Raw genomic sequence first — 16,234 nt, forward strand, 5'->3', positions numbered from 1 at the left:
GAATTTGGAGCATTGACTAAATTAATCCTTTCATGCCATTATAATTTTAACTTACAATCTTGTATATTTTGTATTATGGACTATATGGAAATACAATTTTTTTTATATTCTAAATTATATTTTTTGGAACACAAAAAATACATTTTGAAATATTTATTCAGAATACGAATGTGTTTTAAATTGTACATTTATTTAAAAAAATGTTTTTTGAATTATACATTGTAAAATATAAAATAAAAAATACATTACAAAATAAAAAAGTTATATTCTCAATTGTATAATTTAAAATATAAAAATTTATAAATGTGTAAGGTGGTGATTTAAAAAAAATTGCTGAATATAGACTCAAAGTGATGGATGATTTAACTATATTGATTGACCACTCTTTTTATAAAACCATACATGACAAAGATACATGTTCATGTTGTTGATGACAAAATTTGCTTAGAACTCAAAAGTTTTGAAGTTAATTGAGAGAAAAAAGAAGACAATTTTCATATGAGGTGGTTGACAATGACATGAGTTTTCTTTCTTCTTCTTTTTTTTCTAAGTTTTGTGGATGAAACATGTGCAGTGACAATGTTTGGGGAAAAAATTGGGATAGTGAAAATAGTTAAGATTATAATGAATAAATTAAATATAATTTTGGTCATGTACAATTATATTAAATTTTAGTAATTTAGTGATATTACTAAAATTAATGAGTTTTTATTTTAGTCTTTATAAAAAAAAGTTAGTATTTATGTCTTGAAATATTTAAATTTTGTTTTTATCCATATTTCATGTGACATCTGTTAATGAATGATGACACTATCCCAGGTAGAAAGTTATTACACTTATGGCTTTTTAGAATTTTTAAAATAAATATGATTTATTTACGTTAAAACAAAATTTAGGAGTAAACTAGTAATTTCAAAATTTAGAAGGATTAAAATAAAAAATGTATTGTACTTAGAATTAAACAAAAAGAAGTATATTGTAGGGACTAAGAATAATAAGTTTTAAGTTTTAGGAATGAAATATTATTTTTACAAGAATCAAAATTAAAACATTTTTATTTTATGGGACCAAATTTTTTTTAATTAGTTTTATTTCATGAAATTAAATGGCTTCACGTGACACTTATATTTTGAATTTATTTTTCAAATAAAGAACGTGGAAATTTCTATTATAAGAGTACAATAAAAAAGCGTCCTTACGTACTGTTGTCATAAATACCAATGAAAATACATGCTCTATGTATAAGTACGTGTGAAATTATAATTATATAAATAACTATAAATACCTTTTGGAATTTAACTATAGATATTTTTATGTTATTTAATAGATGACTTATATTTATTTAGTAGATAATTTTTATTTGTTTTATTTTAAAAAAATAGTTAAATTTCAAAAAAGTAGTTTTAAATTTAAATAAAACAATAATTTGAATGATAAAAAGTGAAAAAAAAGTAAACACTAAAAATGAGAATATCCTTTATATATAAATATAGAAGTATAGATATTCACATCAATAAAATGTTAAAAGAAAATTACTAACAATAATTTCTATTAAAACAAAATTATAAATTAAATTTGTTATGTGTATGTAAAATTGTTTTTGGACTGAGAGTATTTGTTTTAGGTTTTTTATTTAATTTATAAATATTTTTTAATAAAATAAAAATATATTTAGATTTAAAAATAAAAATTGAGATATTATAAATATTTTATATTTTATTACATTTTATTCTATATATAAAGTACATAAACAAAATAAAATAACCAACTTTATATAAAAGTACACAAATAAATAAAATAACAAATTTTTTATAATATTAGAAAATCCAATACAAATTAGTTTAATTTATGGTTGTATTTGTAAGAACCGAAAAATTTAAGTATATAAAGTAGATGAATATTTTATTTTAATGAGATCGACTTATTTAATAATAAAAGTTTCGTAATATAAATAGAAGTTTATATCGCGTCATATTATCTAAACATATATCATCTTTCTAAAAATCACTTTTTTAGAGTTATCTATCTTCTCTCTAAGAGTTCTAACTCCTAAGTCATCTCTTTAACAACCATGAAGTACCTAATTGACCACGGCAACAAGGTCTAAGTTTCTATCATATCAGTTTCTTCAATAGAGCAAGTAAGTTTTGGCTCATTTTTCTCATTTCGTTCTTAATTGAGATCATGCTTAATGATCTTTTGTGACATGTGAGTTGTAATGTCCTTTTCTAATTTCCTGTTGATCAGAGGTCCTAAGGACTCTCTCTGATCTTTGTTCGATGTTTTGTAGGAATTTCTAGAGTCCCTTGAGTTCCAAGCAGGAGTTCAATGTTTGTAGAGAGCTCCATTGTTTCGGTGTAAGGTAAGGGAAGCTAGATGTTTTATCATTAACTATAATTGTCTTGCAAGTTTAGTGGTTGTTTGCTTATTAACTTGATTGAGTATTAATTTGAGTAATTATGTTATGTTAGTTCAATTAGATGTGTATGTAATCATATTGTATGATCTATGTTTGATATGATGAAATTGGATGTCTTTGTTGTCTTGAATGATGTAATATGAAGTTGTTTTGATGTTGAAAATTTAATTCAAAGTTTTTGGAGGGAAGAGGGATCAAATACTTAGGTGGTGAAGTTAAAAAGTTAGGTTTTGATAGATGAGTTTGAGAAATAGGTGTTAGGGTGAAGAAGCAATTGTTTCAGGGCTGTTATTTTGTCATTTGTTACTTGTTTGGATGAGAATTAGCTGATATGTGTGTTAGAATGGAGTGATAGTCATTATGGAGTATTTGTAAATTTGTTTAAGTGTATTTTGGGGGTTTGAACTAGTGAGATTTTGAATCTTAAGTCTTGTGTCAAAATGGTCATTTTGGAGGGATATTGGTAAGTCATTTCTGACTTGTTAAGTCCTTAAGTTAATAAAAAATGAGCTAGAACTTGTAGAATTAGATTTTGGTCTTTAAAGTGAGGTTTAGGTAAATTTTAGATTGAAATATTGTGGTAAAACAGTTTAAAACGAGTTTAGGTTGTTTAGATATATTTGTTTAGGTCCATTTGAGTTTAGAATACAATCTAGGAGTTTTAGAAGTTGAGAAAGATGCATAGGATAGGTCATGAGTGGTTGAAGGTGAAAATTTTGCAGTTTTGATGCTGCAGAATTATGCAGTCTAGCTGAGCGAGCAGAACACTTCTAGTTGAGCGAGCGTAGTCGCTGAACGAAAACCCACTATTTCTGTATTCACTGAGCAAGTCGTGGTGGCTAAGCGAGTGGGTTGGTAGACACTTTTAACTGAGCGAGTATACTTGGTGGCTGAGCGAAAATATCAAATTTTCAACTAAGTTTTTATTATTTTTCTTAAAGTGTGTTTTCAATGTATGTGAGTGTTTGAATGATTGGTTGATAATACTTATTGTGAAGTATGAATTGATTTATAATATGAATTGGAAACAAGAATATGTATATGGTTTCAAATGGATTCAATGTAAAGGTGAAGTGATATCAATGGTTTCAAAGTTGTGAAAATGAGTTTCAAGGAAGAACTTCTTGGTGGTGGTTTCAAGTATTGATAGTATGAATGGTCAGTTGTGGTTTATCCTGACATTCTAATGATCATCCATGCTCAAGTGGAGAGAGATGAGTCATGTCGTGAGAATAGTAGGAGGTCTGAGCGTGAGGGGCCTTTCTCCATTTGGAAAAAGGGCGTTTGAGGGCTAATCTTGTGTGTGGTAAGGTGAAACCCATTGGCAAGGGCTCTGCAGAGCAATAGAGGCCACCACAAGTGTAGGAACCTTTGTAACTCGACATTCCATACAATATCTAGATAGTCCATACAATATCTGGATAGTCAGTCTAGGTCTTTGCATGTTAAGATGTTTGGGTTGATGTATGTGATATAAATTATTTATGTATGTTATGTTATAAAGGTGATATGATTTGTTTTGTATCTAACTTGTCTTGATTTTGTGTTGTTTGTCTTCGTATTGTTCTTTTCTTGTGCAATGATCACCTAAATGGTGTGAGCTTATGAAGAAATCTTTATAGTTGCTTCAGCGAAAGGTGAGGGTGAAACAGAGGTAGTTAGATGGTCTACAGAAGTATATCTCTTCTTTGAAGAAAATTTGTTTTACCCAGTTGTTTTTTTAGCATCTATGTAACGTTTCATCCTGGTAACTTCATACTATTAAAATAAGATATTACAATAATGTTTTAAACTATATTATTAAAATAAGATATTACAATAATGTTTTAAACTATATTTAGTGACAGACAATACATCTAAACACACACTTAAAATCATTAATAATTAAAGAATAAAAAAATTATATTTATTTAGTTTCATTTTATAAAACTAAGACGAATGTCTCTTAAATGATGTATTCTTGTTATCAAATACAGACATATCTAGTGATGACAATAGGTTGACATAATTAATGTCTACCCACAACAAAAAATCCATCAGTTACATGTTACATTACTCGTTGGATATACGTTTCAAAAATATGTGCAAGGATTTTAAAACTCACGGTACTTGTGGATACTTGTAAATATTTAAAAACAAAGATATTTTATATATTTTTAAAATAAAATTATAAAAGAAAATATAAAATATAATATAAATTAAATATAAATTATAATTTTATTTTAATTAAATATAAATTATAATGTTATTTAATAACAAAGTTAATAACAAACAAATAAATAATATAATATATCTACTCTTGTTCTTATTTGCCTAATAGGCACATTAAAAGAGGATGGTTCAATAAAGTCTTATAAGTTTTTTCTTTATGGATCAACTAAACTTACACTTATTTGATTCTATAAATACAACAATATTATTCAAGGATGCTTATTTCATAATCAATCTCTCTCTTAACACTTTTCAAACAAAAAAGCAATCAAACTACTAATAAAATATCATTACCTATTCATAATTTCACGACACAATTCAAATAATATCCTAAAATACAAGTTAAATTAGATTAAAAAAATAATATTTATTCATTTTTAAAGTTTAAATACTAAATTATCTATAAAAAAATTAATTTTACCTCAGGTTTGAAAACATATTTAACTCAACGAAGAATAATTATGGAGAAAAGGGATAAAAAAGTAATGGACATTTTAATCACATAAAAAGATTAGGGCAGCAAAAGCCTGTAGTTGACTGGCTGAACAAATCAGGGGAGCGAGATTTGCCCCTAAAATATATCCTATAGAATCACTTACCCATAAAGTGTTCGATGTTTTGTCTACTAATCAGTTCCCTAACAGAATATATGCTCTGTTTAACATCCTAAGACCCTATTTATATGCTCTAGTCAATAATAGTCGAACTAACATGACCTTTATATATTTATATTTTCATGGCACGTGCTTTATAACTAGCATAGTAGCATACCTATATGTGATCACATTTTTTTTATTATTTCACTTGCAGCATATAAAGTATAAATCAAAGGATTCACTTACGTGCACATTAAAAGGTTACGGTCAAAAAAGAGAAAAAGAAAAAAAACATTTGAGTTATACTCAATAAAGAAGAAAATACAGCAAAAGGCACACCTTTTTGTCGATAAATTTATATAGGTACAAAAAAGGATTGTGCCTCGTAACTTAGGTTATGCTACATGAGAAAACAAAATCACAACCTAAGTGTTTGATATATGTCTGTTTACTATTTCTCAAACAGCATTTATTCTGTGTTTATTAAATTGTTTAATGCGCTCTGTTCTGTTCTGGTTGAACTGACAATGATTTTGACATTTTGTATTGTTACATAATTTGGTGGCACATGATTTAGACTTTGCAAATCCTAATGAGATCTTCAAATTTAATGCATTTCTTATTATAGAAGATGGTCCAGGCCCCTAAAACTAATCTTGTCTTGGATTCCATCCCACTCTTCTGAAGCACATGATCGGTTAATGAATATTTTCTTCAAAACATTTTGGGACCATTTTATTTATAAAACCATCGTATTAAGGGAAGAGGGGACTGATTTTCTGAATGCCAACATTGCTATGTTAGCTTATCAGATTTTTTTGGATATAACCATGATTTATTACAAACAACATTATTGGAGGCAAAAGAAAAACATGCACACATTTTTCCTTTTTCAATGCCAAGAAAGAAACATGATACATTCTCGAATTCCTTCTCTTTAGTTTCTCATAAATGTATTCAGATCACACCATAGGTTAAAATTTCAGTGTTTCACTTTATATATATAGAGAGAGGTTTCAAACATTTTTGTTATATGAATAATGTATTTTCTTTTGTTAAAAAGTGAATTTTAATTCAACTCCAAAAAATAAATTTGTAATCCATTTATATATTATGAAATTGTCTTATAGATCTAAGTGTAAGATTAGATATTAATAAATGATCCATTAGTAATAATAACTAGATAGAGAATGACTGATAGAATAAATAATAAATTTTGTTATAATAACTTTAAGTCTAACTCAATCTTACAAAATCAGTTTATAAAACAAAATTTGCGTTTATTTATATATTATAAAATCGTCTTATTTTTGGTCGACCATTTGTGATCATGATAATGATGTACTTTTGAATTGGCCTAACAAATAAAAGTAAGAAAAGCCATTCATAAAAACAAATTTGATTCTGAAAATTAAGATAGAACATTTTAAACTTGCTAGTACAATCATCACCTTTTGCAAGAACGGAAAAAACAAGGTGTCCATTGAAATAAAAACGTTGGATGAAAATGCTAGGGTTGAATTGAAGGTGGTGTCAGCAACAAGAAGCATCAGCTTGGGAAGTGGGAATAGGGGCTATTGGACCACTGTGTTGTATGTGAAATATACATCAATTTGGCCTCTGCTAAGGCTCTTGTGATCTATGATTCACACTAGTGTTGGACCACAAACATTACTCACACATATGACCCATGAGGCATCCTAATTTATGTTTCCTATTCAGAAACTCATCATATGCTAGTGTTTCATTGTTTTCATGAATAAGGTATGCACAAAATTTACAAAGATTACTGTTATCAATTGTGAACTTTAACTGTCAGAATCTGAATTACAGGGAACTCACATAAATATCAGAAGTTCTGGTATACAAAATTCATCTGCATACAAGAGAAGTTCTTCACTTTTGCTAAGAAATTTCATTAATTGTCCTTGAAATTGAAGTTTGAAGAAATAGACAAAGTATATAATTGGAGTTTTCAGTGCTCTGTTAGATGAGGTTCCTAGGCCCCATATGCATTTAGAACCTTGCTAATGGTACCTCTGTACCAAAGAAAGCTAGTAAAGTGTATGCATAAAAAGGACAAGGATGTGGGCACCAACACTTTGTAGTTTGTGAGGAGGTAGATGAATTTGCTTAGTTTGAGTGCATTTCACTGATGGGATCCTTGCTGGCTTGCTAACCAACCAACACCTTAATTTGTTGCTGTTTATGATTGCATGCTATGATGCCATTAGCAAACAAAAACAAGAAAACCAACATATATACCTTGTTTTTCATTTCAAATCCAACACGCAATCACCCTCATTAACTTTGTTCCTCGGTGGTCTCTCTAATTCTTTTTTTCATCATAATAAGGAAACTCGGGTTGTTCTAATGTATTTCCAAGGTTTTTAGAACAAGAACAGAAACAAATCAGGTCCAACCACCTAAAACATATTTTTTTCCATACCCTACAAATATCCTCATTATCATCTCTTTTCATTTTTGTAATATAATAACAAAGATTCCTATATTGTAAGGTTATAGTGCTATGACTTTCTAGGTTGCTTTACAATAAATGGTTGTTGACGTATACTTGATTGCATACTCTGGAGCCTTGGATATTGATACTATTATTATTTTATTATTATGATAATAATAATGGACAAACCTGAAATAGTTAAATCTAACAACTTTCTTGAAAATAAACCTATTAAGGAAGGTATTAGTTGTTCAATTCATAATACTTCACAGTTTTGTTTATATTATATTCTTAATTCTTAAGCCTCTTTAAAAGTCACTTAGAGTTGGAGGTTTATTTTTCTTGTACACAACCATTTCCAACTGAACTTATAATTAACCCCCCATGTAGCAAACATGATACATCACAACAGTTTTGGACAACTACATCATTCAACAGTTACTGGAAAGATATATTTATCAGATTGAAACGTTGTAACAACAATACAATCATAAAGACAGTTTTAATTGATCTTATAAAACAAAGATAATGATTTTATTTTTACCTTAGGAACTACATTATTGGTTTTATTTTTTGAATTTAAAAGATTAGCAGAACTTGGTTATCTGTCAGAAAAAATTGATCAGAAACTGTGAACATAAATATGGAGCAGGGGGTGGAGTCCATAAAATAGTTTCTCTTACTAAAAAGAATGGTAAGGAGAGGAAAAGTGAAAAAAGTGATGGTCCAGAAAAAAAGAGGGCATGCATGGAAAATAGGAAGAGGCAAAGGAATTTGTCATTTTGCAGAGGTTGCAAATCCCAAACATCTCACTAGAGGCCAAACAAAAGGGTAACTGGGTTTTCCAATTCTTTACCAAATATCTCATTCTTAGCTGTGTCCTAAACAGTGGGCCATGCACGTGTTTAAGCCCTTCTCATCCCATCATTCACCATAGCCTTCCCTCAATTCCCCACCACCCAACCCCTCCTTTATAACCGAACCTTCCTTCCCTCACACCTTCCCATCACTCACCACACCAACACACCTCTCCCTCTCTCTTTTCATCTCGTTGGGGCATTTCATCAAACACTTTGCAAGATGGCCAAAGTGGGAAAACTTACAAAGCTGAAGTCAGCCATAAAGAGATGGCCCTCATTGACCAAGCTCAGCCGCGGCAACAGCTGTGTCTCCTCCCACAAAGAAGCCACCAGAACATCCTCGTCATCCAAGGAACATGCACATGAACAAGAGCTTCATGCTGTTTATGTCGGCAAATCTAGGAGGCGTTACCTCGTAAACTCCGAAGTGATCGACCACCCTGTGTTCCAGGAGCTAGTGGATAGGTCTTCTTCGTCTCATGATGATGGGGTGGTGGTGTCCTGTGAGGTGGTGCTGTTCGAGCACTTGCTGTGGATGCTTGAGAGCGAAGAGACCCAGTTGGGGTCCATGGATGAGCTGGTCGAGTTTTACTCTTGTGCATGCTGATCCACATGATGGTATCCATCGATGCTGACACTCCTAGTAATAGCTGACTTCGATTGTTTCTCTTGTGGTCGCCCAAACAAACCCAAACCATTGGCCTCACTTTGTGAATTCAGATTGATTCAATCTTAATTATATATATAAAAGTATTGTTGTTGTGTAAAGTGGGCATGTAGTTGACATGAATGTTCTATTCATTGTTCTTGTGACTTTGTTTGAGGTGAATGAATCCAACGCCAATTCGAATCATCTGTCCTGTTTCTTCTTCCTTTATTTGAAAATGACACTAAATTGAAATAAGTTAAGCATTATCTACTATTTAGGAATTGTCAAAACGATTAAATTAAGTCCTCAAGTTTAAACTCAATCCTATATCCAAAACTTTGATAACTTGTATTGGGACGACCCTATGTGTTCATTGGATTAGACTAATGTTTTATTGGTATTACATATTTTTTAAGAAATTCTTTTTCAAAAAAAGTTTTTAAGTGATGTTAAAATTATCTTAACGATCAATTTAAACAAGTTTTTTTTTAAGTGTTTATGACGATAAGTCAGACAAGCGTGTCTGGTTATGATAAACAATGATAAAAAATAAAGGTATTTGTTGTTAGTTTTAGATAACATATAATAAATAAAACTTATAAATCAATTTTTTATATTTATGTGTTGAATTCATATCTTATTATTAGTATTATTTTTTTTTTTAGAAAAAACATTTGATGATTGGTATTTAGATTGAATTCCCTATGTATATTTATTGTTTAATAAACTAAATAATTTATTATACCAGAGGGGCAATGTCTGATCTCTATTTGTAATTAAATCAGATCTGAGTCATGCAATATATATCTGTGCACCCACATACAGAAGTCAACTAAAGTTACACTGTCTTTATAATTGCAACCCAAAGATCACTATCTAACATATCAAGTTGGATTCATGTTTAAAGCCATAGGATCCGACACCAGTTAGTAAATAGACAAGAGCTTAAAACATACTAAGTTTACACTCTATTTTATTTCTAACATCATGGATTATACTTTTGTTATTTTATAGTATAAATGACAGTCTATGTTGTCATTTTACTATTAAAAATATATTAACCTAAATTGTATTGAGTGTATGAAAATGAGTGAACCCAGATGGACCGCTCTAACCTAAATTGACAGGCCTAACTTATGTGACAGAGGTTTTGGTGGTGACATGTTACTATTTTGAATCCCATGTCCAAGATTGGTGAGAGAATGCGGCAATATGATAGGGACAATATTATTGGTAGGTTTTTGGCACCAATAAGCAAGAGTTATAGCTCAGTGCTGGTTGCTTGGAGGTAAAGAGAGGATAATTAGGCCATTTACTTTTTACTCTTACTCATCCATGCTTCGTGCTGTTGTTATTAGTTGAGTAACTGTGATTAATAATTGCTTATCATACTTGTAATGGTGTTTAGGAATTTTTAATGACAGTGGCCGACATTGGTGATCACAGAAACTTAGGTTTCTGTTTCTTCACTCCTATACTTATGAAGCTATAATGCATTAATTAGTATCTTAAACCATATTTCTAGTTGTATTAATCCCGTTTCTAATCAACTCAGTGCAACCATTGGTTATTATTGGATGCTGTCATGCAAGTATACCTCATTGATTTACATTATGTCAATTTTTTCATTGTTTGTCAGTTTGTTTTTCATTTAAAAAATTTAAGTACGAAGGTTAAATAGAATTGAAAAAAAAATTAAATATTATATGTAAAATAAATTATAAATATATTACTTTGAAATTTTGAAACAAAAATAATAATTTCTTATATAAATTAAATTTATGTTTGATATATTTTACGAATATGTCCCAAATAACTTACACATTCACCAATATGTTTTAAATAACTCACATATTCATAAATATTTCTCAAATAATTAACGCGAATATTTATCAAATAACTCACCTATTCATAAATATTTCTTAAACAACTCACATATTCACGAATATTTCTCAAATAACTTACATACTCACGAATATTTCTCAAATAATTCACATACTCACGAGTATTTCTCAAATAACTCATTTATTTATGAATATTTTCTCAAATATTCATTAACACTTCTCAAATAACTTATATATTCACAAATATTTCTCAAATAATTGATATGTTATAAATAAAGAAATTTGAAACATAGTGTAAATTTTGATAAAATATTTCAACCACTTTTCACCAAGCTATGACCAATTTCCAAACTTAAAAAAAAAGTGGGAAAGTAAAATGAGATTTGTGGATGGAAAAAAACAAAAAGAAAAGTGGAATATATGAATGAATATGTACTGGGGTGCTTTAGCTACACTCACGTTTTCATTATACCAAAATTGACTATTTCTTAATTAGCTCAAACATTAATGGATGTCCTCAAGATCTCAACATCTAATTGGATCAACCAAAAAATAAGTGATGTTTGACTCTCTCTCTCTTTTTTTGTCATTGAGTGTATTTGACCATACATTAAGAATAAGATTGAAAGGGTTGAAAAAGTCTTGGACATTGAGGACTTGTCTTGAATTCAATTACACATAATCAAAATCCAATACTATAAGAACATGGGGATCAGTAATGAACAAGAAAAACTAACTATTACAGTAACACACGCAAACATAAGTGCTTTTGATGTTGTTACAAACAAAAAGTGTGTTAGAAGCGACACTAACTATGATCTCTACCGAAATTACAGGATCTAGTCTTCCTAGTTGGATAGGAATTGATGCTGGAATGAAAGTGTCTCTTTTTACAAATCTTTTGCTTATGAAATACATATTTTATGTTTTATATATAGGCTTGCTTGGTTAAGACTCTAAATTTTTTGGTCCCATTTGATTCCTTATAAAGAGGGTAATAAGCAAGCTCAAAATTCTCACCCCTTTTAAATAAATGCTAATTTTCTTGAGTTTGGCTAAATTTTTTGCCCAAATCCATTAATCTAAATGGATGTTATAAAAAGTTGTGGAAAAAAAAATATCTAATTTATCTTTGATTATAATCATAGTTAAAATTAATTAATAACAAGTACTCTTTTTTTCAGTATTTTTCTAGAATATTAAACATGACTCCAGTGTGTAACAATATCAAATCAGTCTCTCAATACTAATAAAATAAGATTTTCTTTTGAAAAATATTTATGTTTTTCTATATGCATACCTAATTTTATTTCATATATCAGAATTAAAATAAAATTTTATTTTCCTAATTCATTAAAATATGATTTAGTTTCTCAATGTTGTATACCCTTAAAATACAATCCAATTTTTATACGAAGAAACATAGTCATATATATATATATATATATTTTTAAAATATGCAGAGGCTTATCCCAAAAGAAAGAGAAATTTAAAAGATGAAAGTTATTTTCATGTTTTGTTTTTCAATTTATTAATATGTACAAATTAATTAGAAATGGTGTACATTTGATGCTAACTTAACTAATTTACTGAAAAATATTCTCTGAAATTCTAGCTGGAGTTGGTTGAATTTAATATTATAGTTTATTTTACTTTAGGTGTATGTATGATTCTGAACATCTATTGTTCTTCACTTGTGTGCTGCAGAATTCTGTTAACAACTGTAAATGCTGTCGTACTAGCCTGTCGTATTCATTGACAGATAAGGCTGTAACAGAGTTTCAATTTCCTTCTTATTTTATTTTTTTTACGTATTAATTGACAGATAAGGCTACGACAGAATTTTAATTTCCTTTTTATTTTATTTTTTTTACATCTCATCAATCGCCCACTGTTTTCACATATATAAAAGTTTATATTTATTCAAGCAGTATTGATATTTCTAAACCTAGATATGTTTAAAATTGTAATTTTTTTTTCAGAAAAATTCAACAACGAACAAATATTTCATTCAGCCGCACAGGAAGTGTAAAGTATATCACAATTTTATGAAACTAACTTTATATATTATAATTTTTATGTACTAAAAAGTAAGTTAATATTATTATAAGTATTGAATAATAAGGTTTAATATTGAATTTAATAGTTGAAATATCAGTTAATTAGGTTAAAAAAAGTATTTATAAATTATATTGTGTGGTGGGTTGAATGAGAGTTAAGGCCCACAGAAAGACATAGGTTGAGTGATACAAATTTTGGTGAGATTTAGTTTAATATTTGAAGTTTGTAGTGGTGAATGAATTGATATGTGTAGGGCATGTGCATCAAACTTGCACACCATCATTGTCACAAATTGATATGCCATAGATATGCATGGCTTGATTATGCAGCAAAAACAATGGGCATTGCATGGTTTAAAATGGTTTGTTTATGCACATCATGTGTTCAATCACGTAATCTTTTGTTTGTACATCACCTTAGAAGAATCATCAAGCATGAAGCATGACGAAATGCTTACAAGAACATGTTGAGTACCAATAATTTAAGTGGAATATGCAAGCTGTTTAAAGGTCCAGAAACCAATCATCATGCTCCAAAATAGCAACTATCACTTTCTTTTTAGGATAATATACTTTGACAACATTTTATTGACAATATTTTAACACCATCTTCGTGTAATTATGTAATTTATCCATGTTGGTGTTTATGTTTATTATTATTGATTGTAGAGTAATTTTGGACCAATCACAGAATGACACGTAGATGATGTTAAAATGTTGTTAAAAAAATGTTGTCAAAGTATCATTATCTTTCTTCTTATTATCTACATTTTTATTAATAATTTCATTTTTTTCTTTTTTTTATTCTTTATGTAAAAGATGACGAGGCTTTTAATTGGATAAGTTTTTTGTCATATTAGTGTACATCAAATTGGAAGAGGCATATGAAAAAAGTAGTATGCACTTTCAATCCAATGATCTTATTTTCAGCTTCATTATCACATTTTTTTTATGGAGTGAGTTTGTATAACAATGAGGACCACAACAGATAAAGAAATTAAGTTGGGTTGGATATTTAAATTTTTCACCCCAACATTATATCGGATTAACAAGTAGTTATTATAAATTTAATATTTTCAATTACATGTGATAGATAACTATTAGATACTAGCAACAATATGTACACGGTTATGCATATTTTTTGTTATGATAGAAAAAAATAATAAAATTGTTGTTGTTGTTGTTGTTATTCTTGTTGTTGTTCTTGTTCTTGTTGTTTTTGTTGTTGTTGTTCTTGTTCTTGTTCTTGTTGTTCTTGTTCTTGTTGCTGTTGTTGTTGTTGTTCTTGTTCTTGTTGTTCTTGTTCTTGTTGTTCTTGTTCTTGTTCTTGTTGTTCTTGTTCTTGTTCTTGTTCTTGTTGTTGTTGCTCTTGTTGTTGTTGTTCTTGTTGTTGTTCTTCTTGTTGTTTTTGTTCTTGTTGTTCTTCTTGTTGTTCTTGTTCTTGTTGTTCTTGTTCTTATTTTTGTTGTTCTTGTTCTTGTTCTAGTTGTTCTGGTTGTTCTTGTTGTTATTGTTGTTCTTGTTGTTGTTCTTGTTCTTGTTGTTTTTGTTGTTCTTCTTCTTGTTGTTGTTTTTGTTGTTCTTCTTCTTGTTGTTGTTCTTGTTGTAAAACTAAATTAAATAAATTATATAACTTTATTATAATTTTTTTTATTTACTTTCTAAGTAGTTTTATAATTAAAAATCAATCAAAATAAGAAATGATTAAATTTAAAAAATAGTCAGATAAAATTGATAAACTAATTATTTTAATTTTAAAAAATTATATAAAATGTAAAATTGAAAAGCAAATATGCATATCCTTAAAAGATTTCCCATTATATATAGATAAATAGAGTAATAACGATATAGACGAGAGTGAAATTTTATTCTTATATTTAATATGTACACACATAAAAAAAACATGCTTTTCTATTTGTTCATGATTCAAATATTGACTAAAATAAATTACTAAAAAAACTACAACAAAAAAGTTTAAGCATTTAGTATTAAATATATATATATATATATATATATATATATATATATATATATATATTTCAATTTCAAATATTAAAAAAAATTAGATAAGTATCAAATAAAAGTTAGATAGATATCAAATAATAGTAAAAAAAAATTAAAATATTAAATATATGTTTTAAATATAAATTTAAGTATTTTAATAATATCAAATAAAAATAAATATAATGAGGAAAGATATTAAGACAAGTATGGAATAGAAGTACATGTATATGCGCATTTCCTTCCAATACTTAATTTAAAAAATCATATATAACACACATTTAATTATCTACATTTAATATATTATCGACGTGAAGAAGTAATTTATTATTAATTTTATATATTAATATAGAAAATATTTTTTGTAATATATATATATATATATATATATATATATATATATTAATATATTTCTTTTTAATTTTAAAAAAAATTATAATGTATGGGTTATGTGTCAGTGTTAGTGTGTTTTGTATTTAATCGAATTTCAATTTTTATTTTTTATTCAAGTTAGTTTCAAATTTTGTTTATTTTATTTTATTAGTCTCAATCTTCAATTTTAGAAAAGAAAATCTTTATAATTTTTAAAATTAGATGAAAAATTCTTCATTATTTTTAAAATTAATGTTTTTTTCATTATTTTAAAACTAAAAGATTTATTCTTCATTATATTTAAAATTTGAAGGAAAATTTTTTATTATTTTTAAAATTAGAAAAAAATTTCATCTATTATTTTTAAATTAGAATAAAAATTCTAATTTATTTATAAAATTAGAAGGTAAATTCTTATTTATTTTTAAAATTAGAATGAAATTTTTTTATTGTTTTTTTGTTTATTATTTTTAAACCAATTCTAACCCTATTTTTCACATGTGAAAAAAATAAAACATAAATTTAATTATTTTATTCAAATAATATAGTTAGAGTTGGTTTTAAAAATAATAAAAGATATATTTAATAAAAATTTAATTTAATCTCAATTTAAAGAAAAACAAAATTGGAATTGAATTGAACAAAGTTAATAAAAATTAGAACTAAATTAATAAAGATTAACAAAATGAATACTTACTTGACCCGTGACTTGACACATGGTACTGATATTGTCATGTGATATAATATTAACTTGACACGTG

General features: G+C 27.6%; 1 protein-coding gene across 1 annotated transcript; it reads left to right on the forward strand.

The window, feature by feature from the left end:
* The first annotated feature begins 8,336 nt into the window (after positions 1–8,336).
* LOC148191674 (auxin-responsive protein SAUR78-like) lies at positions 8,337–9,400 on the forward strand. Its single transcript, XM_088100875.1, has one exon. It carries the CDS (start codon positions 8,768–8,770, stop codon positions 9,152–9,154), a length of 387 nt encoding a protein of 128 aa, XP_087957001.1. The 5' UTR covers positions 8,337–8,767; the 3' UTR covers positions 9,155–9,400.
* Positions 9,401–16,234: the final 6,834 nt, after the last annotated feature.

This window comes from Vigna umbellata, chromosome 10 (genome assembly GCF_029865625.1).
Source record: "Vigna umbellata cultivar VRB3 chromosome 10, Vumbellata_1.0, whole genome shotgun sequence".
NCBI lineage: Eukaryota > Viridiplantae > Streptophyta > Magnoliopsida > Fabales > Fabaceae > Vigna > Vigna umbellata.

Coding starts and splice junctions, on each gene's coding strand:
- LOC148191674 (XM_088100875.1), top strand. CDS start 8,768: ATGGCCAAAGTGGGAAAACTTACAAAGCTGAAGTCAGCCATAAAGAGA.